The sequence below is a fragment of the Fusarium sambucinum genome, chromosome III, assembly GCF_050947815.1.
Source record: "Fusarium sambucinum isolate potato_lamoka chromosome III, whole genome shotgun sequence".
NCBI classification, from domain to species: domain Eukaryota; kingdom Fungi; phylum Ascomycota; class Sordariomycetes; order Hypocreales; family Nectriaceae; genus Fusarium; species Fusarium sambucinum.
Genome location: NC_139292.1, coordinates 7,248,851 through 7,272,688, shown reverse-complemented (window position 1 = coordinate 7,272,688; position 23,838 = coordinate 7,248,851). Strand labels below are relative to the sequence as shown.

Genomic DNA, 23,838 nt, shown 5'->3' with positions numbered 1-23,838 from the left:
CCTTTAAATATTTAAGCTTTTACTTAAGCCTTATTATTATTTAGCCTAGCTTATAAGTCTAGAAATATATTATAAAGAATAAAAAGAGCTTATAGCTAAAGGTAATTAATCTAATAAGGCTATAGTTATTATTATTATATTAAGTCTCTTAGAGATACCTAGCCTTATATTTTAATTATTTTAAGCCTTTACTATTATTATTAAATAAAATAGTATTAATAATATCCTTTTTATTAAAGAAATAGCTATTAGAATAGTTATAGATATTATTATAAAGGCTTTTTCTTCTAGGAATAAGAGATATAGTATTATATAAGTCCTATAGATTAGTTAGCTATATAATATAGCTAGTAGTAAATAGACTAGGGATTAATTAACTGTTTTAATATTTAAATAAGTAATTATTTAGAGATATTTAATAAGTTATAAAAGGAAAAAGCTAATATATATATAGAAGCTTTTTTTATTATCTTTTTATTATAGAGTTTAAGTTATATTAATTATTTTATTAAGAAAGTTAATTATTAAGAGATATTTAAGTTTAATATATTAGGTTTTTAATCTATTTTTATTTTTTTTTACTCTATATTCTATAGAGCCTAAGTCTTTTTAAAGTTTTTCTTATAAATTTAAAACTAAAGGATCTATATAGATTAAGAACCTAATATATTAAACCTAAATGTCTCTTAATAACTAACTTTCCTAATAAGACTGTAACTAATATAACCTAAACTCTATAATGAGAGGGCAATAAAAGAAGCTTCTGTATGCATAGTAGCTTCTTCCTCCTGCAACCTACCGAGCACCTCTAAACCTGGCAGTTAGTTGATCCCTGGTCTATCCGCTACTAGCCGCATCACACAGCTAACTAATCCGCAGGACTAGGTTTTTAATCTATATAGATTTTTTAGTTTTAAATTTATAAGAAAAACCTTAAGAAGACTTAAGCTCTATAGAGTATAGAGTAAAAGATAAAAATATAAAAAAGAAGAAAGTATTTACTATTATCTTATTATTTTATATAGCTTTATTTTAATATAGAGTTTTATTAAAAGCTTATTTAAATATATAGCCTTATAGCCTTATAATATTATTAAATTATTAAATATCTACTGTTTAAGCTATTTTATTTCTTTATAAAATAATTAAAAGTCTTAAAGATATAAATAAAAAAATAAAAAAAGAACTTATATTTATTAGATAAAGGATAGAGAAATATTATAATATAAAAAAGATTAAAAGATTAACCTTTAAGAAAGGAAATAATAATTTACTTATTAATAAAAAATATTATAATAAAATAACTAATATATAAACTTAATTTTAAGTTTATTAAACCTTATAAAATATTATAAAAATCTTAGAAAATAACTATAAACTAGATTTACTATTAAATATTAAAATTTATTTAATCTTTTATATTTCTTTACTTAAATCTGCAGCTAATACTATTTAAGTTAAAATTAATAATAAATTAAAAGAAATTAATAGACTAGAAATATATAAAGTAAAGATAATTAAAAAAATATAAATATTAAAAGGAAAAATAATATATTTAATAAAATAGAAAAATTACCTAGAGAATAAAAATATATAGAAATTATTAAAATACTTAATTAATACCTAGTAATTCTTAAAGAACTTCTATTAGCACTAAGGAAAAATAAATTAAGTATAAAACTCTAATTAATAATACTATAATCCTTAAGTAGCTATATATTACTTAAAGCTAAAAACTTAGCTATTTAATAATTAAAGGATTCTTATATCTCTAAGGCCTTTAACTTATTTAAATCCTTATAATTATAATATATTATTTTAATAGCCTTTTTATATAAATACTTCTCTTAATAATATAAATACTAAAGATAAGTAAAAGTATCCTAGAGATTAGCCTTTACTTATTCTTTCTACTTATTAATATAATCCTTTTCTTAAAATATATTAACAATTAAAAAGAATTAGTAAAAATAAGGAAATATCCTTATTTATATTTATTTTAAACTTATAAGATTAAATTAATATACTATTAAAATTATAATTAATATATACCTTAGTTTAAAATATAGTTTAAAATTTTAATATCTTAATATAAGTTTAGCAATAGAATTTTAAGGCAATATATTATATAACTATATTAATTCCTATAGAGCTTTTACCTCTAGGTTAACTTATATTTTAACTTTCTTTATCCTTAATATAATCCCTTATTAACCTTTAATTAGCCCTATTAACCTTATTAACCTTATATATAGCTTCTATTACTTATAAGGCCTTTAATATAAATACCTTTATTACTTTAGCTACCTTAATAATATCTTTTATAATCTTATCTTTAATTAATTTAATAAGATTATTAAAGACCTTATTAGCTTAGGCTACTTATAACCTAAAGTATTAATACTAGTCCTTATACCTATAGTTAAACCTAACTTTCTTAAGGAAAGTAACCTTATTATTATAAATATTAAGACCTCTTATAAGCCTTTTCTTAAGATCCCTTAGGCACTTAAGCTTTTACTTAAGCCTTATTATTATTTAGCCTAGCTTATAAGTCTAGAAATATATTATAAAAAGTAAAAGGAGCTTATAGCTAAAGGCAATTAACTTAATAAGGCTATAGTTATTATTATTATATTAAGTCTCTTAAAGGTACCTAGCCTTATATTTTAATTACTTTAGTCCTTTATTATTATTATTAAGTAAGATAATATTAATAATATCCTTTTCGCTAAGGAAATAGCTATTAAAATAGTTATAGATATTATTATAGAGGCTTTTTCTTCTAGGAGGTATAATACTATATAAGTTCTGTAGATTAGTTAGCTATATAATATAGCTATAAATAGACTAGGGATTAACTGACTGCCTTAGTATTTAAATAAGTAATTATTTAGAGGTATTTAGTGAGTTATAGGAGGTAGAAGCTATTATATATATAGAAGCTTCTTTTATTACCTTTTTATTATAGAGTTTAAGTTATATTAATTATCTTATTAGGAAAGTTAATTATTAAGAGATATTTAGGTTTAATATATTAAGTTTTTAATTTATATAGATCCTTTAGTTTTAAATTTATAAGAAAAACCTTAAGAAGACTTAGGCTCTATAGAGTATAGAGTAAAAAATAAAAAAAAATAATTAATATATTACTTAAATATATAGAAATTATAATACTACTTTCCTTTAGAAATAATATATTAAAGATAATGTATATAAAAATATATTAAATAATAAGGCATTTTAAAACTAAACTTATAAATTACTTAAAAAATATCCTTATAATACTTAGTAAATACTTTAAGATAATTAATATATTTAAAAATATAATTAAATATAATAATTAGTAAAAATAATTATAAAAGGAAATTAAATATTAATATAGGAATTTTAATACTTAATTACTTTAATAGGCCTTAAGGATAAGACTTTAAAGAGGAGAAAGATTATATTATAATTTAATAAGTTTTTATATACTTAAGGTAAAGACCTTTACTTTTCCTATTAATAAATAGTTATTTACCTTATAATAGTTAAATATATACTATTTAATTTATATATTAAATATAATTAAATTAACCTTATTTAACTTATATATTATTAAGTATATATATACTCTTTTAGCACTAGATAAAACCTAGCTTACTAGCTATTAATAATACTTCTTTACTTAAATATACTTAATTTACTCTATTTACTATTAAAAGATATAATACTTTACTTTACTTAATAATAATACCTTATAACTTTACTAATATAAACTAGTATAAACTAGTTTATCCCTTAGGAACCTTTACTTATTATAAAAATAAATTAACCTTAAAAAAGGAAAATAAGATTTAAGAAGCTATTACTAATTAAAAGACTATAATAAGTAAAACTATTTATATTAAGGCTAGAAATACTATAAGTATTTATATAAATAGATAGAAAATATAGGCAAGTATATAATAATGGAGGCTTCTTCTTCTAGGAGGCATGGTGCTATACAAGTCCTGCGGATTGGTTAGCTGTGTGATGCGGCTATGGATGGACCAGGGATTAACTGATTGCCTTGGTATTTGGATGAGTAATTCAGGTTTAGAGGTGCTTGGTGGGTTACAGGAGGAAGAAGCTACTGTGCATACAGAAGCTTCTTTTATTATCTTATTGGGAAAGTTAGTTATTAAGAGATATTTAGGTTTAATATATTAGGTTCTTAATCTATATAGATCCTTTAGTTTTAAATTTATAAGAAAAACCTTAAGAAGACTTAGGCTTTATAGAGCATAGAGTAAAAAATAAAAAAAAAATATAATAAATAAGAAATTAATAGGAATTATTATAGATATATAAATATAACTATTATTAAAATAAAATTTAAAATACTTTTAATATCTCTTTTATATAAAATTAGACTTAATAATAATCTCTTTTCTATAGGGATAGTAGAATTATTAGATAGGATTATTCCTTATAGGGATTATAAAAGTAATAGTAAAGTAATATTTTTTTAATTAATTAGAGTACTTAAAAAGTCATGCCTAGTTAAGGTCATGCCTATGTATTAAAAGTGTTATGCCCGTGTATTAATTCCCTTCTTTGGCGAGCATGCTCGAGAAGTTCAACATCGACTACATTCTGCTCAAAGGACATGCCACTATTGCTCCCCAATTAGGCGCAAGCCTTGGACTTCTACCGACTGGTCTGCGAATCCTGGACCAACTTGGATGTTATGACAAGATTCGTGAGATTGTTGGCAACACCTATTATGGCGCTCAAATGCGCTTGTTTAGTGGGAAAACATGGGTTGACACAAAGCCCATTACGTTCTCAGAGAGGCTGGAAGAAAGGTACGAGACGAACAGGAGAAAATGCCGTTGGTACTAACATATCCTCGCAGAATTGGATATCCCCAAACCTTTGTCGATCGCCAAGCCGTCATTCAAGTTTTGTTTGACAGCCTGAAGTACAAGGACCGCGTTTTGACAAGTAAACGTGTCAACGTTGTGGAACATGCTGACAATCATGTTACTGTACATACAAAAGACGGATCCAAATATACTGGAGATATTGTCGTCGGTGCTGATGGAATCCACAGCACCGTTAGGCAAGAGATGTGGAGAATTGCACATGATGCAAAGTCTGACATCTTCCAGCTAGACCCACTCGCTGGTTCGTATTCTCTCACTGTGATCCTTATGGCTCTGGCTTACACAGTGAATAGATCTTCAATGCGAGTCGAAGTGCATCTTTGGGATTTCTAAAAGACCTCCTGGTTTGCCGGCTTCACCTCAGCAGATCAATGCATTCTTCAAGAATAGCAACTACATGATAATTTCCGCTCCTGGAGATCGTTACTATTGGTTTCTCTTCACCGAAGTCGACAAAGTCTATGGCAAGGATATTCCTAGGTACACCAAAGACGATGAGCGCAAGCTTGCGGAGGAGCACTTCGGAGACCAGTTGACCGAAACGACTACTCTCATGGATCTTTATGAACACAGAGAACAAACCAGTCTCGTAAGCATTGAAGATCATGTATTCCCGCGTTGGCATTATCGGAGGATCATCACGATAGGTGACGCGGCGCACAAGGTACGTGGAAGCACACATAGCTATAAGAATCTTAGTTTACTGACTTTGTTCAATAGTTGCATCCTATCAGTGCACAAGGAGGTAATGGCGCGATGGAAACTGCCGCTGTTCTTGTCAACAGACTTGTCGCCACTCTTCAAGACCAAGACTCGAAAGAATCGCTGACAGAATGCGACATTGACGAAATCTTCGCTGATGTCCAGACGAAGCGATTTCAACGGGCCGTGGATGCCGTGAACCAAGGTCGTCAGACAAACTCGGCTTCAATCAAGGAAACCTTATTTTCTAAGATCTTTGTCGACTACTTCTTCCCGCGATTCGGACAGAGCTTGATCTTTAGTCTCATCGTCAAAAACACGACGAGTGGTCCTTACATTGCACGCCTCCCATTACCTCAGAGGTACACCATGGCTATTGAACGTCACCAGAAGCGTAATCCTAAAAGAAATTGGACAGCCTGGAGCTTCATGTCTCTTGGAGTTGGTGTCCTTGTCATTTTCATGTATGCAAGGTTCAGAGCTGCATCGTTGCATGGCACCGACCTGTAAAGTCCATTTACAGCTGTATGAGCTTGTTTGTTTCAGCATAATAGATTTAGAATTACTATATGTATTTAGAGTTTTTATCCAAGCAGTTATTATAGAGTAACTCCATCGATATCTGATTGGCACAGAGTGAATTCGTTAGATGTGTCCTACCTCTCATCTCTAAAACCCAGTTCACCGATGAATACTCAGATCAAGCTGTGGCGCTGATTTGCTGCATTCTATAATGCTCGAGATCGTCGATTGACATGGGTTCAAAATATCAAGCAGTTGCAGAGCTGGAATTGGCTATTAAGAGGTTAAGGAGAGGTAACAGAGAATGTTTCATAAGAGCGCTGATGCTAAAGGGCATACTTGACAGAAGTGAGAGCAGTGTTAGTTAAGAGACGACTGTGGTGTATTGTTTTATAAAAACTAAAAATAAATTAATTACTTCTCTGTTATTTATTGATGAAGAAAAACAGCAAAAAAGAAATACCTGTTTGAACAGGTGGCTGGATCTCTCCCGCCGGGAATTGAACCCGGGTCTCAAGCGTGACAAGCTTGCATACTGACCACTATACTACGGAAGATGAACAATCTGAAGACTGCTGTAGCTGGGGGGTTGATAGAAAATGGTGGACTTTTTTAGTATAAAAGGGCCTCACCTGAGATAGAGAACTCACGGTATGAGAGAATCTTTATTTACTCCACCTTCTGTCTAGGAGGCTCCCGCTTAAAAACATAGGTTCTTAATCAAAACTTTTATACTTGAACATCTATTTATTGGATAGTATTGTATTATCATACTTAAATGTCACACAGTATTTACGCTAAGTGTTGTTATACATGAAATGGCCAAAAGCAGCCCCTCTCCTTGTCTACTGTCCATATCCGTACACAGTCCACATAAGACAGTCCTTGGCCAGGACACCGACCATGACCTGAAAGTCCTTGTTGTACTTGGCCCAACTCTCTCCGATATCGCAAGTCACGCTGAAGCTCTGCGAGAGGTAGGTCACGCAGTCTTCGAGCTTCATGTTGCCAAAGTCGTTCTCGCTCATGGACTTGTCTTCAGGGCAGCCGGGCTTGTGGTACATGATGGACAGGGCCATGGAAGCTCCGTTCTCGGCGACTCCGGTCGCGACCATCGGGCTAGGGGTGGGGGCGCCCTCCTTGAAGAGCCATCGCTTATCAATGAGGTTCTAGCAGTAGGTTATGACAGCCTTGTTAAGATCCTGCTCGTTGAGGCGGGGCTTTGAGCCCTCCTCGCCGTCGGCCTTCATGCAAACGGGGCCGTACTGGCCGGCAAAGTCTCCTCTGTTTGGCAACTTGCCAGCGACGCAGTCATCCCAGACCTGGTTACCCTGGCAAACAGGGTTGCCGTTAACCGTATCCTCCTCGATGGGTGAATCTGATGGTTGTCAGAGTTATGTTCCTCCTCGGGGGCGGGGGGACCGTCATCGAACTCCGCGTGAGCGGGCTCAGTGTCCACACCAGGGTTGCTGGTATTAAGTTTGAACTCCTGCACGGCAACGGCAGCGGTTCCGTCGTTGGGGTCCTCGTCAATAACCTCGGTAGTCTTCCAGAAGTTGCTCCCAGAGAACTTGATAGCCTGGCCATCGCCGACGTCGACTTGCAGTTCACTCTCTTGCCTCTTGCGGAAGACATCGATGGGGGCCATCAAGCGATCGAGATCTTTGGATGGACCAGTGTAGGGCTGCTCATTAACGTTTCTGGATCCGGCGCCTGTCTGAGCGAAGAAGTTGTTCTCCTTCTCGCCAAAGAACCATGGGTTACTGAGCTTGCCTACGACGCCCGAGAGCTGGTTGGCCTTGACACGGTCATAGACAAGACGAGCGTTGTCCGAGATTCCCTCGTAGCCAATGACTAGAGGTTGAAAGTCAGTCCTGCGTCTTTACTGCTTCATTGAGGAAGACTTACTTAGGGCCATGATGCCGGCGATCTGACCTGAAGACATGCTGCTACCCGTCCCCATCATGGTCCGGCCGTCGATAGCGAGAGAGCGATATCACTTCCGGGAGCCCAGATGTCAATGAACTTGCCGTCACGGCTGAACTAGTACCCTGATTCGTGTTAGTTGCGCTAGCCCACTGCTGTTTGAGAGATTGAGGAAACCTACCCAGCCCTTGTTGTAATTCTTGTCTACACCACCGACACAGATTGTGTTCTGAGACTCGCATAGAGTTCCACTGGCCTTCGTCTTATCGTCGGCAGGCTAGTTGCCTCCGGCGACGGCGAATGGGATACCCGCATCATACGCCCTATCGATGACCTTGTTGAGCACGTTGCTTTTGCAGTGAGGACAAAGGACATGTTGATGACCGATCCCTTCCAATTGCCCGGCTTGTTGGCCTTGTTCTCGTTGTGCCGCTTCGTTACGGCGTTGATGGCCTCAACGATACCGGCTGTGTGTCCATTGCAGCCGACCTTGACGCTGACGAGATGCCAGCGGCGAGCAACCCGAGGCTCTCGAGACGGGAACCAAGAACCATGGCTCGTGACATTGCGTACTGCAAGTAAAGAAGAAATCGATTGCTGAATAAGAAAGGCCAGGCACAGCTAAGAGAAAACGATTTAATGCTGGGTTTAGAATGAGAGGATGGTAAACAAATGGCTGTAAACATCTTGATGAAAGTTTGGAGAACCCGTCAAATATAGAGTCGTATGATGAAACTTTACATGACGGCTTGAAGGATCCCTCGGGGGTCATGAAGTCTACTCTTTTGCATTGTATACCCCCTTCCTTCGGGCTATGCCAAGATTGCCTACGATATATTATAGTAATTAGCACTTAAAGTCGAGTCCCACGGCACTGTTCCTACCCATGTTCCTCTCAGAAAACAAACCAATTTACAACTTAGAACAGCCATTCACATTCCCAATTGCCAGGTTTTAATCAGATCTGCACCCTGTTTGTGTTCAGCCTTAGATCTCTAGTCGTTTCAAAAATCCCTGTTAATGGTATTACAACCCCATAAATCTGCCCCTGCTCTGAGACATACGCGAGCTCCTAATTATCCCGTCGTACGAGTAATTCCACCATTCAAGGACAGATGTCCTATGACTAATAAGATTTTAGGGAGACCCGAATAGCCGTCTGGGAAATTAAGTGTTATTGCTTATGTGGCTGTTGACCTGATTATTAAATTACGTAATGATCCCTATTGAGCCATAATATAAAGATCCTCTGGATATTAGGCAGGTTTCCTATCATCTATATACCTATAATTTCGGCTGGTTTTGAGTTAATGATCTTTCACCCCGATATGCTCTTTATTGGAAACAGTACTATATGATCTATTGTCTATAAGTAGTCTTACAAACTCTTACTCCTGTGACATATTGATCCCTCTATCTATCAATTAGAAATACATTTTACTACCTTCTGGTCGCTTTCAGCATGCGTTTCTCCCCCCAACTCATTCTCATCCTTTCGGCTATTGCTGCCGTTGAAGCTTCATTGTCGACATCACAACAAACTAGAAGCACCACGGTTGCTCTTAAAGAGCCTACGAAGAAATTTTGCGGCACACCCAACGAATCGGAGGTCCTGTTTGGGACGCCATGGATTGTCTTCTCCATGAACTACAACTACCAGTCAATCAAAGGCTCTTCCTGTGTAGGCTACTACGACAATGCAGGTTCTGGTGACAACCAGACCATCCACTGGAGCGTCCTATGGGACATCGATCCCAATGTCGGCACGAACCTCGTCAAGGGCTACAACTTCATCGGTCTCACGCAGGGTCTTGAAACAAGGCTCAGTGATATTAAAAGTATTCCTTCCAAGTATGAATGGACCACTAGCAAGACTACTGATTATAAGGGTATGTAATCACACTCTCCCTCTCTCTATCTCTATCTCTGTCTGTGGAATGTGTGAATATGGATGCTGACTTACTTCCCAGGAAATGTTGTGTACGACTTTATGACCTGCGACGCAAAGGGAGACTCAACCTCTAGTAAGGCGCAGGAACTCATGCTCTGGCTAAACTGGCAGGGAGGACAAGTTCCTATTGGATGGGGTGAGGGACCAATTGCTACCATCGATGGTCTATTTGGCAAAGACGGCTGGAAGCTATACCAAGGTGTCAACGCCGATACTGGCATCACAGTGACCTCGCTCCTGAGCCCCGAGGATGGTCAGTTTGGTAATGAGGAGGGTGGTAGTTTCGAAGGCGACATCAAGGACTGGCTCGTGGCCCTGTCGAAGAAGGGCGTGTTCAAGTCAGACACGTATGTCAATGTTGGAAATGCTGGCATGGAACCTTACTACGGCACTGTCGACTTTGATAACCATCTAAGCCTTAGGATCAACGTTTAGAGGAAAGCGTTATGAAAAATTTGAGCTTTGTGTTCTGGGTAGCTTCCAGAGGCGTATTGTATTCTAAGATGTCTAACCTTACACTCATTCAGCTCCTCTTGGACTGTATGCAATTGAGCCCTTGTTCCGACTAAAATACATCGATTTTGACAACAGGGTAAGCCCAAGTATGTATTTAGATCACGTCATATGTGGGCAACACGTCTAATTCTGTCCCATTAAGAGGTAGATAAGCTATATATAATATTAAATGATCCCAAGGTATTGTTACTTTGAGAGCCTTCAAGCTAACGAAAATAAGGAGTATTTGCTGGGGGTCAAGCTTCAGAGGCGCTTGACTACTCAGGGTCAAAGTTAATAAAGAAGCCTGTATTAGAGCCTCCTGCAGCGGCGAGATACGCAGTATCATCACTGGTCCCCCCTGACGAGCCAATATATGTAGTGTACCAGTAACTGCCGGTAGAAGTACAACCCGTAAACATGTTGCACTGCACCTCAGGCACAGAGCATTCCAATCGACTACCAGGGGTAGGTGTCTCGCAAGTAAGGTACTGCTCCTGCTCTGGCAGATTGGTGGCATCACATACAGTGAATGCACTGGTGTCATCTCCAGGGAAAACGCCGCAGATAGGCAAGGTGCCGTCAAGCAACAAGCGACCGGTAGTGGTGTCGACGGTGAAGTAAGCTGTAGTGTAGCCTTGGGCGCTGTTGAAGATGAGGGGAGTGAAGCGATTTCGTCTCGCCAGAAGAGGTTCGCCACTATAAACTCCGGCCGCAGGGACAAGTCGGAACATTGGCACGGCGGTGGTGGTGGGAGCTGCAGCAGATGTCTCTTCAGTGGTAGTAGGAGCCTCGGTGATTTCGGATGAAGCAATGACTGTGCCTGAAGTTGTCGCAGTCTCAGTTGTAGTATCGGCTCCAGTAGTAGAAGCTACCTCAGTGATCGCGGTTGATGTAGCGAAAGTGGTAGCCTCGGTGGTTGCATCGCCGGAAGTCGTTGCATCGCTAGCGGCAGTACTTGTTTCAGTAACCACCGAAGTCACATCAGTGGATGCAGCAGTGGTTGTGTCAGCAGAAGTGACTGCGTCGGTCGTGGTACTGGCAAATGTAGCTGAGGTGTCGGAAGACAAAGCAAAGCTGGATGTCCCTCCAGTTGTCACAAGAGAGGCTTCGGATGCTACGTCAATACAGTTAGAAAGTAAGGACCAGTTGAGATTTCATCACTTACCCGAAGAACGAGGCTTGCAAAGCCCCGCAACTGCAACATCGATACCAGAAAGGCCAACGGCCAGTATACGGAGAATGGTCCAATACATGGTGGGCTAAATGAATGACGAGAGTGAGAAAAATTAGAGACAAAACACTGGCAAACAAAAAGTAGCTAGAAATTTAGGAAGCGCGCTTTTATTATTCTCCTGAAAATCTTTAAACAGCAAAATTCAATGAAGATAGGGAAATGAACATGCTGAGCTAGTCCCATCAGGGCCTGAAGACTGTCAATAGTGTGTATTAGCAGACAATAAAAAATAACGCCACTGCAGGCTTTCATTCAATAGCTTTCAAGCTAAACTCCTAGTAATAGAAAACAAAGCTGAGTCACCCTGCTACATCAATGTTAATTTATGAAGAAGAGAGCTATTAGAAGTTCCTTTTGCAAGGGTTACTATAATCTCCATAAAGACCGTTCTAGAATTTCAAGACTGAAAACTGTTACTTAAATAAGGCTCTTCTTATAAGGTTTATTACTATAGCGAAAGCTCAATGACCAAAGGGAATTTTTTATCCAGCCGATAGCAGTGATGTTGATTAAACTGGGAGAGTGACTCTCACGCCCATATACTCCCGCTGATGCATAAGCTTCCCGTCGATGAGAACCTGATGGGCGCCAATTCTGTTCTTGGTCGTATCAGTGGGATCGGTACATGTTGCAATTTGGATTTCGCGCCATTGTCTATTGGTAGGAACAAGCTGACCCTCTCTTGTTCGCTTCTTAAACTCGGCGTATACTCCTTGGTCCTCAACACAGCCCTCGCGCTGGATAAGGGGCGATTCTACTCCAGAGTTAGAAATTTTACTAATGAGCATAGTTGTAGACTTACCGGAGGCTGGTGTCATGCGCAAGTCACCGACGGAGCTGTTAAAAAGCACTAACGAAAGGCGTTCGTAGCTGCGCTGGTCAATAGGGGGCTTGAAGACACGGTGACGAGTCGCTTTGAAGTGCCCGCCAGATACAATCTCGAGCGTATCACCGATGTTGACGACGAGGGCACCAGGCTTGTAAGGCGCATAGTACCACTTCTCATCCTGACCCCAAATCTGGAGACAAGAGATGGGAACAGAGAAGAGCAGTGTCGTAAGACCAAAGTCAGTATGTCCGTGCATTCGAAGGCCTTTGGACGCCTCCTCTGTGGTCTTTTGTACAGGTCGGAAGAGTGCGTGTCTGAAATAGCCTTCGCCTGTTGGGCTACCATGGGACTGGACATTTTCCCATAAGTAATCGTCGGGGAGCTCGAGAACGCGTGAGAAGAGTGTCAAGAGGCGACGGTTGACCGACTTTGTGAGGTAGTTGGCAAAAGCCTCGATCTCGTCCATGAAGGGGTGGAGGCAAGTAGGTACACGGTTATTATCCTCCCAGTCGGCTCGGTACCAGTTGAACTGCTCAATGCCATCAGGAGGTCCGCGATGGCGCTGTTGGTAGGACGCGATTAGTTCAATTGAGGCGATAGACTTGTGGTTGGAGTAGGGATTTACCTTGAAGCCATAAGGATGCTTATAACCAGACCAGACACCAGTGACGTCTGGGTTGAAGAGTAAACGCTCTTTTTCCGCCTCTGAGATGTTGTTGTACATGTACTGGGCAATGGCGAATTGACGGTGGAGCTTTGAGACAAGATGTTAACAAGGGTTGTCCTATCTCGAGCAATACCTGGGTGCGTGCTTCATACCTGTTCTAGTGAGATTCCATAGTTCTCGAGAAATAGAAACCCATCCTCGCGGATAGCTCTCTTGACTTGGTTGACCAAGTCTTGCACAACGGCAGGATCATCTGAGTCGAGCAAAGAAAGGTCGATAGAGGTGAGTTCGGCAAAGTTCTCTTTTTGCTGCGTCACGGGTGGAGGAACCCACTCAGGGACAAAAGGCTTGCCCGGCAATTCGGCCGATGGGGGGCTAAAAGGAGCTGCTGGTGCCATGATGTCTAATTGGAATGATGATTAGATTGAGAATAGTTGTGTGTGTGTACTTCTGAAGTGATATCTTGGTGTGATTTAGATTGTTGTATAACGGTTGATTGCTCTACTCTTATACATCAATAGCTAGACAAACTCCTCAATTTCAATATGACTTGCTGGTAGAGCTCCGCCGCCCGCATAACCTGGAGATGGTGTAAGCCAGATCCCGGCTTTCACTACACAATACACTTGTTCAATAACGTACGATCGCATTAGACCGTCCCCGAAACTGCCTAAACAAAGTTCATTTCCAACGTCTATCAGACACAGATACAACGTATATCTCCTGCCCCGCCGCCTGCGCGCTGATTGAAAATGTCTCATCCTCAGTTACGCCTGCTCCTCCTTCTCCAGATCTGAAGCCAACGATGAACAAGGGTGTTCCTGATTGGGTTTGGGGCCGGATGACAAGGCTAGTATGTGAGGAGCCGTAGGGCGTTATCGTGGGAGGAGCTCCTCCCAGATAAGATAAGCACAAACAGAGGTGTCTGTACCAAGGTAGTCAATTCAAGTTAAAAAAGGGACGTATATAGCAAGAGAATGGTTCTTTTTCCACTATCACGATCCAATTCCATATACGCAAGTCATCCGACACTTATTTTATACACCTTTCTCACTTCACACCGCATTCCATCCTATCTACAACCATGTCGCGCCAACTCATTTCCAGCGAGAAGTTCCCTCCTAAGCCCCACAACTGTAAGTCATTTGATGGTTCGCCACGAGCAGGTTACTGACACCAACTTTGTACAGGTCCAGCCACCAAGGTCCCTGGCCTAGTCTTCTGCGCTGGACAGACCGCTACTGGCGAGATTAAACAAGCAACAGTGCGTCCAAGTCCAATCTATCGCTACACCCTCTAACCTGATCTACAGAGAACTGTTCTTCAGAACCTAAAGGAGGTGCTTGAGCTCGCCGGCTCATCGCTTGAGCAGGTTGTCAAGTACAACGTCTACCTCGCTGATATGAAAGACTTTGCTGCTATGAACGAGGTGTACATTGAGTTCTTGCCCCAGCCTATGCCCTCACGCTCGTGCCTGCAGGCTCTTCCTCCTGGTGATGGTACCGTTATTGAGATTGAGTGCATTGCGCAGGCTTAAATAAACTTGGGATATAAAAGAATAGACATGGTTTCGTAGAGAATTTGAATAGAAATTACTGCTCTGAACCTGATGTTATAGTGCATTTGCATATAGGATAATTATTTCCCAAGTTCTAGGATTTGATATAAGCAAAACTTATTTATATCTTTAAGACTTTTAATTAATTTATAAAGAAATAGAATAGCTTAAGTAGGCTGATCTATTCGGGGAAATGCGCTGGCAACTAAGCATCTTTAGCCTATAAAGTCTTGCTCACATGTACATATTCTTTAATGCTCTTGACTTTCCACTGAAGTTTTTAGTGTATCCAAACATGTCATAATAATCTTCCCAAGCTGCCACCGTTGCCTCCGCCCGAAAACTCTTTTTGCCCATTGCAAAGCCCCATCATTATCACCATCTTGAATACCGACAACTTCCATGGATCCTAGAATACTGCCTTGAACCAATTGCCAGGCAATTGCGAAAGCCTTGAATGCGTACAACATAATCCATGGCGCTTCCGAGTCCGGTACGACGGGGGCGTCGAGGTAGGCGAGAAACCAGTCGATATGGGGTTTAATGGCTTTCGCAGTATTTGACTCGCACAGGAACTCGCACGATGGCGCCAGATACGTCGAGTGTTGCAGAAATGCATCCATTGTCCCGCCCACGATACCGCTTGTGTGCGACGGCGACCATATCCGCACCTCAATCATTGCAGACTGCCACGAAGCTTCACACAAGGCTCCACAAGACAGGTTTCCGTGTTCCAGCCCCGAACGAGTAAAAGGTCCCAATGCCTGAAGGGATGTGCGTAAAGGGTCTAGCCTTTCCGTACTAAGCATCCCCGTCATTGTACACCAACCGGATATTTCTTGTGCACTGGATACAAGGAAATGAGTAATGTTGATGGCGCCGTATGGATCGAATGCAGGAAGGGAACTGAGATCGGATGGAGAAGACAAAAAGCGTCGAACAGCGTCGGGATACTGAACTGGTGAACCAGACATGCTGTTGACTAGCTTTTTATGCGCCCATTCAGCCGCTGAGGACGCCATCCATTGATCCTCTGGACAGGGCAGCTCGTGCTTAATTTCTAGGTGCGAGAATTGCCGGGGTATAGAGAGAAACTGATACCATAACGTGTCAATCTGGTGAGCAGCGAAGAGTGTTCTTTTCTGCGACTCAGATGTAATGAATGTATGCCATAACGAATCGAGGTCAGATGTAGCCGTCGGCTCTGATGGTATCGGTAGAGACAGTCCGCTCGACCGAGCAAGCGATATCATTTTGCTGTGTGTTTTAAGTCCGTATGCTGAGTGATTTCCGCAGAGATACATCATGGCGTAAATCTCAAGTAAAAGATACGATTGTACAATCGAGAGATTATGTGTCGAGCCGTCTGTCCTGTATTTCTCACCGGACACGAGAGCACGAGCGCGATGATAGCATCTCTCGGATAGTTCCATGCCTGAGTCTTGTTGATTGTTGCAATCTGGGTCTTCACCATACTGGTATGCTATGCAAAGTATGCTGAGCAGCAAGTGACTTGTGATGTTGGTGGATTCAAATGTTGGCTGGTGGAGAAAAGGCAAGAATTGAGACACGTGCTTGAAGTACAATTCACAGCCTGTCATGATTTGGATGTTGGACGGATGCCAGTCATTCTGGGCTTGGGTAAGATCAATTGATCCGTAAAGGAGTCTTTCGGGGCTACCTTGATCAAGGCTAAAGTTGAGCAGACTCGTTCCAAAGGGTGATGTTGACATATGACTCGATTGGTGATTGCTAGAAGGCTCAAGAAAGTCAAAATTAAGTAGCTGAGAATCTATCGTGCTTATCATTGTCGATTCTATTCCCATAGAGCCGTCCGGGATAGATTGCGATTGTGAGGAGGTGGCGACCGTTTGAGAGTGATGATTGTCCCCCGAATCTGAGGGCAAGCTACCGCAGATATCTCTACTGTCAGACCAGCCGGTACTAGGCGAATTTGAGCTTTCATTGTCAGTAGAGGCCTGTCGTTGTCGCGTCTGATGTGCAACAGCCCCGTTATCGGGCTGCGACGGCGGTGTAAGGGCCTGCAGGTCACGCTGTCGCTTGCTTCTTGAGCCCCTTTCCATCTGGTCAAGATGTTTTCGCCTCATGTGCCGATGACGCAAGTCGGGACGCGAGAAGGTGGCAGAACAAAGGTGGCAGGGAATTGAAGCATTGCCGGAAGAACGAGAATGTAGCGCAGCATGGCGCTTCAAATTCTCATGGCGTGTAAAGCGACTAGAGCATACTTGGCACTGGAAAGGCTGAATGGGAGGGTCTGGTTCGGATAATGGGGAAATGGCTATGGGGAGAGCGCTGGTTGATGCCATTTTGAGTATCGTTGATGTTGTAAAGTCGAGTTGAGGCGACTCCTCAACGCCGGGGACAATCTCCCCCAGACATGTTCCTTCTCCCCCGCAATCTAATCTGCAGGGTCGGTCAGTGTTTACCAGGATCGGACCTCGTGTCTCCCATTGCGCCATTCGCTATTGGCTCGTCGGAAGGCCTATCTTTAATAGCCGATAAGAGCGATAATTAATCAACCGTGACGTGGAATGTTATCTTTCTCAATTATCTCATATATTTCCGTTATATGTTCAGCCTGATTTAAATACTTTATTCCAACAATGAAAGCTTTGTTTTAGATCATTTTGTCTTCAGTGTCACTCTCTTTAAAACTGTCTACTACCTATGCTATGTACCCTGAGTCGGGGCATTAATTTAGATTCCGATCCCCACTTCACAAAATGACTCCGCAATACGGCTTTTGAACGCGTTTAGGGTATCATGCAAGATTAAATATCCCAATGATGGTGATGCATTGACCTAGTGATGGCTAATGTAAGGAAGGATTTTTTGAATCAGGTGTATTTCTAAAAGTATTCACTGCAATACATTGCTTCTGTATACGGGTTCGGGTTCCACCCTCCAACCAGACCTTCATCTTCCCCTTGTCAACAGATACTCAGTATTATGCCCGTCAAGCTAGTACATTTCATAGCGCCAACCAAGCTGAACCATTTCCTCAGTAACACCACCCTTGATAACCTTGGCTATCTCCTCAGGGTCTCCAGAGTCAAGTCGCTTGTTCTCACGCAGGACTAGCCAGCGGTAGAAAGTGATAGTTCCTGCAAAGAGAAAAGCGCAGGCCATGAGAGTGCCAAATGCTGCATAGAAGTGAGGAGGGGCATAGTACAGGTAAGAAGCCCAGATGTTGGAAGTGCCACCGATAGCATTGACTAGAGCAGATGCAGCGGCGCGCTTCGAGACAGGGCGTGCGAGATGCAGGTTGATAGTCTTGTACAGCACCAGTTGAGGTCCGACGGATGCAAAAGGAAGAATCATCATGGAGAAGTAGCGTGCAGGGACGTTGACTGTAGACATGGGGATGATGTACATGCCAATGGCGATGGCGATACATCCAATGATGATGGGGTATGCTGTGTTCTTGCGGTCGCTGTACCACATCAGCACCCAGTAAACCATACCGGCCAGGATGTATGGCGGTGCAGTAAGGAGAAGACTGATAGTGCTACCAAAGTTGAGTGAGGCAACCAAAGTGGGGAAGTAGTTGGCGATCGAGCCTTGTGCCTGGGAGAGCAGATTGCACAGAATGAGAAGTAGGAGCTTGGGATCAGAAAGAGCCTTCCCAAAGCTTTTCATGGTGCTCTCCTTCTCTGAGCCCTCAGCTGCGCCAGTAGTTGACTCGATACGCCAGACAGCAAGGTCTCGCTCGGATGGGGAAAGGATGCGGCTGTTGTAAGGAAATTCAGGCATGAAAAAGGTACAAACGACGCCAATTCCAACTGTGGCAGCACCTTCGATGATGAAAAGCCACTGCCAACCCCTTATTCCGTGTCGACCGTCCAGCTGGAAGATGGCGGCAGCAAAAAGGCCGCCGAATGCGTTACCGATCTGCTGGGCAATGTAGAGACTGGCAATTCGTTTTCCGAGCTCGGTCTTGGTATACCACGCGGAGAGATAGTAAATGGCACTAATAATAACTTAGATAAGTGTTTTAAACGTCAAAAGGATGTTATTTTTACCCTGGAAAGAAAACAGCTTCGGCAACACCCAGAATCGCTCGGACGGCGAGGAGTTGGCCATAGGTTTTGACCAAAGCGGTACAAGCTGAGATAGTGCCCCAGATAACCACAGCAACACATATATACATGCCCGGTCGAGGGATTCTTGCAATGATAAGATTGCTCGGGATTTGGAATGGTAGGTAGCCGACAAAGAGGATCGAAATAGCGGTAGCGAATTCTTCGGTCGTCATGTTGAGGTCTTCGGTGATGCCATGGAGCTTGGCCGCTGCCAGATTCTGACGATCAATGTAGTTAAGAATGTACAGTATACCGATGATAGGAAGAATAATGGAGTCGATCTTGCGAACCAGTTTCTTATTCATCGTCGCGAGCTCCTCTTCGCTCAGATGCAAAAGCGTTTCGGGCATCCTTTGGTAGACGGTGCTGGTACCCTCACGTTGAGATGAGGGTGACCTCTTGAGGGATTCATCATCCGGAGGGATGGCCATGGTGAATTTGCGGCTTGAAGATGATGAGAAAAAAAGGAAGAATTTGCCTGGATTATGGATCTTAATTGTTGCCGGGAGACGAGTCTATAAATCCACAGAGTGATATGCCATATCCTTATCTCGACACGTAGGCCCAAGTTCCAGAGCGCCTTGTAGCGGACGAGGATAAAGAATGTGTCGTCTATGAGAAGGCCATAGGTTAAAGCTGCATTGATCCCATATCAGAATCCGGGGTAAGGGGTCACGATCCCGGTAAAGTTCGCTAGTGGGTTAGTTAGCGTCTGCCACTAACTGTCTTATCTCGGGAGTTCGCCTACGGCTTATCGGAGGAGGAGCTCAATGGACAGGCCTGCAGCCCTTGCAGAACCGCCCGCAGTATATCGCGCTTTGAGGAGCTCCTCCCTGTGGGTCTGATAGGTTGTGTGGTATGCAACTCCACCATGGTTGCACAACTCTACAAGGCCATTTCAGAGACTGTAAATTCGAGACTTTGAGAAAGATTAATTAAAGAGCAAGACGACAGCAAATATTCATTCAATCAGACTATCCAAGTTCATTATTACAACTCTCCTACCATCTTGTTGTATTCCCTTCACCAAGTTACCAAGCCACCAAGCCATCATGACTCAAAAAATATATCATACTGCTCTCAACACCACTATTCAGAATCCTCGATTGAGGTTTCTCAACAAGATCAAGGCGGGGGAGTATCCCTTGATGACCTTTGTTGCAATTCCCAGTGTACGCCAAGCTCAAATCGTCGCCTTAACCGGCCTAGACGGTGTTATCCTGGACTGCGAGCACGGTCACATTGGAGATGACTCGATGCACAACTCAGTAGCGGCCATTTCAGCCCTTGGCGTATCGCCCATTATTCGTATTCGCGGACCTGCCCATGATATTATCAAGCGAGCACTTGACACCGGTGCACATGGTATTATGGTTCCTCAGATTAATAACGCTGAGGAGGCAAGACAAATTGTCGCTTCATCCAAATTCCCACCTCAAGGTGTTCGAGGCCAGGGCTCCGCCTTTCCAGCTATTGGTCACGCACTCACAACCCCTGAATACATGAAGTCCGCCAACGAGACCATCATTACCATGATTCAAATAGAGACCCGCGCCGGCGTCGAGAACGTCGATGAAATTGCGGCTGTACCTGGCGTGGATATGCTCTTCATTGGCCCCAATGATCTTGCTCAGTCCCTTCTTGGGTACGTTCCTGCAAGAGGTGACGAGCCTGAATTTATCGCTGCTATGGATAAGATCATCGATGCAGGTAGGCGACATGGCAAGTGGGTCGGCCGCATGGTCAACAATGGCTCAGTGGCAAAGGAGGAGAGGCCGCGTTATGATACTGTGGCTATTACAGGAGACACAAAAGCAATTCAGAACTGGTACATGGCTGAGTTTGACATTGCACGGTCTTGAAAAGGGGCAATCCACAGCTGTAGAGTATAATTCATTCTAGATCTAGAGACAAATAAAGGAGTTTTCAATTATTGCTGAAGTGTTACAGTGTAAGGCAGGATCGAAAGTAATTCTCACAACATAATAAAAGTGAGAAACCGTGCCCTAGAGCCCCAAGTCTGTATAAAACACCCTTTTTGTGCTCTGGCATGTTTGACCTAGCCCCGTATAGATTGACTCTGCGAACTTCAATCAGGTGGTATTGTCGAGAATCTAATCTGGAAAACCAGCACCACTCGTCGGATATCAGAGGCCAAGAATCTCTTTGGCTGTGAACCGTGACTTGCAGTAGAATTTGTTGTACCCATGAACAGTTTCCTTAAACAGTCCGATCAAAATCTGATGTTCGCAATGATAGTCATTATTGCTTGTAGTAATAGAGCAATCTCCGAGTTTTGTTCCATTAACTGCTCAAGCTGATTAGTATTGTCCCCTAACAAGACATGATTTACTTACGACTATACATCCCGTAGTCACGGTCTTTGTAGATAGCTGTTAGGTTAATTGTCAGTGTTTTCTTCTCTCTGAATGTCTTGAAGGGGAATGTAACTAACTCCAGTGATATGCCAGGTCTTTTTTGCGGAAATTCATCTCAAGTTGCTCGATATCTCGGGTAGGGCCCACGATATTGCATGCCCCCTTGCAACGAACGCCAGTGAATTTGCTTACGTCGGCCAAGGTATCGAAAGCTTTACGTTCAAAAACCCCGGTGCAAGTGACTCGATCATTGAGATCCCAGACTTGCCATTGCTTGTCGGGAGCCCCTCCCAGATATTTCCGTTCGATCATGAAGACATCAAAGTCGGCTTGAGCAGGTGGCACAAATGATGCCAGAAAAGCTATGGCGAGAACACTGAATTTCATGATGTTTCCTTTTGATGGTGGAATTAGATGAAGAGATACTAGTGGGATGTGAGCTATGATAAGTGGTCACGTTTAGTCGGTATATACCTTGAATTATCGCGTTGTATATCGATCAGGTGACAATTGGATGTCTTTGACGAGTTGTGGATTTGGTAGTTGAATGAAGTCTGAAGAGGAAGAAATTGCTTCTGAGTGTACGGTTCAACAGGAGCTTCTTTTATAATAGATATCATCTATAGAGTTCAGGCAGCTTCTGTATAAAGTAATTGTGAAAAACTTAGTCTTGTGAGAATATTTTATTTCAAGATTTATAAAAGATTTAATTTACCCAAATAGATTAACCTTTATTGAGAATAACCTTGAAGCCCGAGAAGGCATCTCCGCAAGATGTGGGCACCTCAACATTGACTTCCAAGAAAGTAGCTTATCAGAACTCTATGGGGAAGAAGGTGATGTCACGTCTGTGAAATGGAAAGCTTCAATTTCGCCTTCATAAGTTAGATTGAAGATCGCTCGAGCACGGTGGAGAAAAGAGAAACCTCACGAAAGCATTAAACCCTCGGGTCGAAACGCGGGTGAAATGAACAAGCTCCTGATCTCGCCAACTCTTCATCAGTAATAAAATTCATCCATTAGAACTATAAAGCATATCTAGTTACTGTTGAACGTGAAGGATGACACGAGTACGATCACGTGATCACATCATACATACATGTACATCTCTTTCCTGTCTGCAGTCCTTCAACTTAGATCTTCAATCAATCAATTTATCTTCTCATCACTCTCACATTACAATAGTTACTGCCATTCGTGAATGGGTCGCTCTAAATCCTTCCACTCAGTACTACTTTGACGACCTCATCTGGGAGAACAGAGAACTGATATCAATGTTTTTTGCCACTCCGGCTACAGAAATGCCGTATCCATCCGTGTGTACTTGCGAAATGTTCTGGTCAATATTAGTCTCTTCCCTCTCTGCATTGATGAAACCCGTCAAAGCAATGCTGTTGTTTGTAGTCTTGACGTCGCGGATGTTCTGCTTGGTCCGCTCAGATACAGTCGCTCTGTGTGCTTCCCCGGAAGCTCGTTGTATTGTTGCAACCATAGTCTTCTGTCGGCTTATTTCGTGGAGAAAGGGTCGTCTTCCTTCGTTCTCATTCTCGTTCTCGTCAAGATTGACTGCTCCCTTGTTATACTTGGTGACTGCATTGAGATCACCACGGGCCTCGTTGGCGCCTCTGGTGATGCGACTCTCCCGATGCAAGAGCGTTCGTTCATCCATCTGTTCTTGTCGAGACATCTTCAGACTAGCAACATGTTACCGAGCTTTAGAGACTTGTGTAGAGATTAAACGTAGAATGAGCCTACTAGGTTGCAGTATCTAGGGTTAGACCCAAGATTCTGATGCCTTGATTTAGTTGGTCGTTCAGGAGCCGTATCCGTCTCTGACGCAAGACCCCAATCTTAGCATTATCGAGTAAAGAACTCTTCCCGTCGTTGGAACGTCTCGTCCAGTGGGCGAGAGAAACGCTGAAATCTGTACAGGCCCTGTTGCAATTTTCCAAAGCGAGTTTGATGTCGGGCCCGAGAATGAGTTCCGCTGGTCTTTCACTGACAGTGAGCTCTAATCTTGCCAAAAGCGGGGTTAGTTGCTCAAGTTCGCGTTGTACACCCCTTACGGACTCGGGGGCGTGTCGGATATTCTTGATGGTATTTGATAAGAGCCCGATTCCCTCAAATGTAGCTGTTATAATGCTAATGATAGAAGCAGTAATGCTGAGTGGATCTGCCATTACGCGTTAGAAGGAACTATGAACAATTTGAGGTGTTGTATTCGTTTAATATTATGAATAAGAGCGAGCTGAGATAGAGGGGATGGACTTGATACACAGATTAGGCTGTAGTGTTTCGGAATTTCCGTGACACCAATGCCAGTGTCCTTATTTTGTAATTGTATTTTTCAATGTACCTGATACTCAGGTTGTGGAAAAGCTGAATGATTGGTACTGAGGACGCAATTCGTGGTCGTACAGTCTTACACAGCATAAGTCACCCTGAAAAATCAGAAAGTCGGTCAATCTTGCAACGGCCCAACGACAAACCACGAGTTCCCCCTCAAACACAATCTTGTTTGGATTTTCTCATGATTCTGCATACCGAAGAGCGGATG

At 41.8% G+C, this 23,838-nt stretch overlaps 13 protein-coding genes across 13 annotated transcripts; 4 read left to right on the top strand and 9 right to left on the bottom strand.

Annotated features, from left to right (window-relative positions):
* Positions 1 to 4,590: 4,590 nt before the first annotated feature.
* On the top strand, positions 4,591 to 6,125 carry FSST1_012613 (FAD-dependent oxidoreductase; the record flags this gene model as incomplete). Its single annotated transcript, XM_083235852.1, has 4 exons — positions 4,591 to 4,832; positions 4,883 to 5,154; positions 5,207 to 5,577; positions 5,634 to 6,125. 4 exons carry the CDS (start codon positions 4,591 to 4,593, stop codon positions 6,123 to 6,125), a joined length of 1,377 nt encoding a protein of 458 aa, XP_083082309.1.
* Positions 6,126 to 6,982: 857 nt separating this feature from the next.
* On the bottom strand, positions 6,983 to 7,252 carry FSST1_012612 (uncharacterized protein; the record flags this gene model as incomplete). Its single annotated transcript, XM_083235851.1, has 1 exon — positions 6,983 to 7,252. The coding sequence occupies one exon, from the start codon at positions 7,250 to 7,252 to the stop codon at positions 6,983 to 6,985; it is 270 nt and encodes an 89-aa protein (XP_083082308.1).
* A 54-nt stretch (positions 7,253 to 7,306) lies between these two features.
* Positions 7,307 to 8,055, bottom strand: FSST1_012611 (uncharacterized protein; the record flags this gene model as incomplete). The annotated part of the gene is made up of 3 exons (XM_083235850.1): positions 7,307 to 7,515; positions 7,560 to 7,991; positions 8,046 to 8,055. 3 exons carry the CDS (start codon positions 8,053 to 8,055, stop codon positions 7,307 to 7,309), a joined length of 651 nt encoding a protein of 216 aa, XP_083082307.1.
* A 44-nt stretch (positions 8,056 to 8,099) lies between these two features.
* FSST1_012610 (uncharacterized protein) lies at positions 8,100 to 8,617 on the bottom strand (the record flags this gene model as incomplete). The annotated part of the gene is made up of 3 exons (XM_083235849.1): positions 8,100 to 8,180; positions 8,245 to 8,340; positions 8,528 to 8,617. The coding sequence occupies 3 exons, from the start codon at positions 8,615 to 8,617 to the stop codon at positions 8,100 to 8,102; spliced, it is 267 nt and encodes an 88-aa protein (XP_083082306.1).
* A 908-nt stretch (positions 8,618 to 9,525) lies between these two features.
* Positions 9,526 to 10,449, top strand: FSST1_012609 (concanavalin A-like lectin/glucanase domain-containing protein; the record flags this gene model as incomplete). The annotated part of the gene is made up of 2 exons (XM_083235848.1): positions 9,526 to 9,952; positions 10,034 to 10,449. 2 exons carry the CDS (start codon positions 9,526 to 9,528, stop codon positions 10,447 to 10,449), a joined length of 843 nt encoding a protein of 280 aa, XP_083082305.1.
* A 338-nt stretch (positions 10,450 to 10,787) lies between these two features.
* Positions 10,788 to 11,765, bottom strand: FSST1_012608 (uncharacterized protein; the record flags this gene model as incomplete). Its single annotated transcript, XM_083235847.1, has 2 exons — positions 10,788 to 11,626; positions 11,678 to 11,765. The coding sequence occupies 2 exons, from the start codon at positions 11,763 to 11,765 to the stop codon at positions 10,788 to 10,790; spliced, it is 927 nt and encodes a 308-aa protein (XP_083082304.1).
* A 490-nt stretch (positions 11,766 to 12,255) lies between these two features.
* On the bottom strand, positions 12,256 to 13,640 carry FSST1_012607 (uncharacterized protein; the record flags this gene model as incomplete). Its single annotated transcript, XM_083223760.1, has 3 exons — positions 12,256 to 12,500; positions 12,549 to 13,329; positions 13,395 to 13,640. The coding sequence occupies 3 exons, from the start codon at positions 13,638 to 13,640 to the stop codon at positions 12,256 to 12,258; spliced, it is 1,272 nt and encodes a 423-aa protein (XP_083082303.1).
* Positions 13,641 to 14,326: 686 nt separating this feature from the next.
* FSST1_012606 (Endoribonuclease L-PSP/chorismate mutase-like protein) lies at positions 14,327 to 14,779 on the top strand (the record flags this gene model as incomplete). Its single annotated transcript, XM_083235845.1, has 3 exons — positions 14,327 to 14,378; positions 14,433 to 14,506; positions 14,555 to 14,779. 3 exons carry the CDS (start codon positions 14,327 to 14,329, stop codon positions 14,777 to 14,779), a joined length of 351 nt encoding a protein of 116 aa, XP_083082302.1.
* A 272-nt stretch (positions 14,780 to 15,051) lies between these two features.
* Positions 15,052 to 17,127, bottom strand: FSST1_012605 (transcription factor domain-containing protein; the record flags this gene model as incomplete). The annotated part of the gene is made up of 1 exon (XM_083235844.1): positions 15,052 to 17,127. One exon carries the CDS (start codon positions 17,125 to 17,127, stop codon positions 15,052 to 15,054), a length of 2,076 nt encoding a protein of 691 aa, XP_083082301.1.
* Positions 17,128 to 17,782: 655 nt separating this feature from the next.
* Positions 17,783 to 19,334, bottom strand: FSST1_012604 (major facilitator superfamily domain-containing protein; the record flags this gene model as incomplete). The annotated part of the gene is made up of 2 exons (XM_083235843.1): positions 17,783 to 18,791; positions 18,844 to 19,334. 2 exons carry the CDS (start codon positions 19,332 to 19,334, stop codon positions 17,783 to 17,785), a joined length of 1,500 nt encoding a protein of 499 aa, XP_083082300.1.
* A 621-nt stretch (positions 19,335 to 19,955) lies between these two features.
* On the top strand, positions 19,956 to 20,765 carry FSST1_012603 (Pyruvate/Phosphoenolpyruvate kinase-like domain-containing protein; the record flags this gene model as incomplete). The annotated part of the gene is made up of 1 exon (XM_083235842.1): positions 19,956 to 20,765. One exon carries the CDS (start codon positions 19,956 to 19,958, stop codon positions 20,763 to 20,765), a length of 810 nt encoding a protein of 269 aa, XP_083082299.1.
* Positions 20,766 to 21,050: 285 nt separating this feature from the next.
* Positions 21,051 to 21,668, bottom strand: FSST1_012602 (uncharacterized protein; the record flags this gene model as incomplete). The annotated part of the gene is made up of 3 exons (XM_083235841.1): positions 21,051 to 21,211; positions 21,261 to 21,296; positions 21,359 to 21,668. The coding sequence occupies 3 exons, from the start codon at positions 21,666 to 21,668 to the stop codon at positions 21,051 to 21,053; spliced, it is 507 nt and encodes a 168-aa protein (XP_083082298.1).
* An 844-nt stretch (positions 21,669 to 22,512) lies between these two features.
* On the bottom strand, positions 22,513 to 23,461 carry FSST1_012601 (uncharacterized protein; the record flags this gene model as incomplete). The annotated part of the gene is made up of 2 exons (XM_083235840.1): positions 22,513 to 22,975; positions 23,037 to 23,461. 2 exons carry the CDS (start codon positions 23,459 to 23,461, stop codon positions 22,513 to 22,515), a joined length of 888 nt encoding a protein of 295 aa, XP_083082297.1.
* Positions 23,462 to 23,838: the final 377 nt, after the last annotated feature.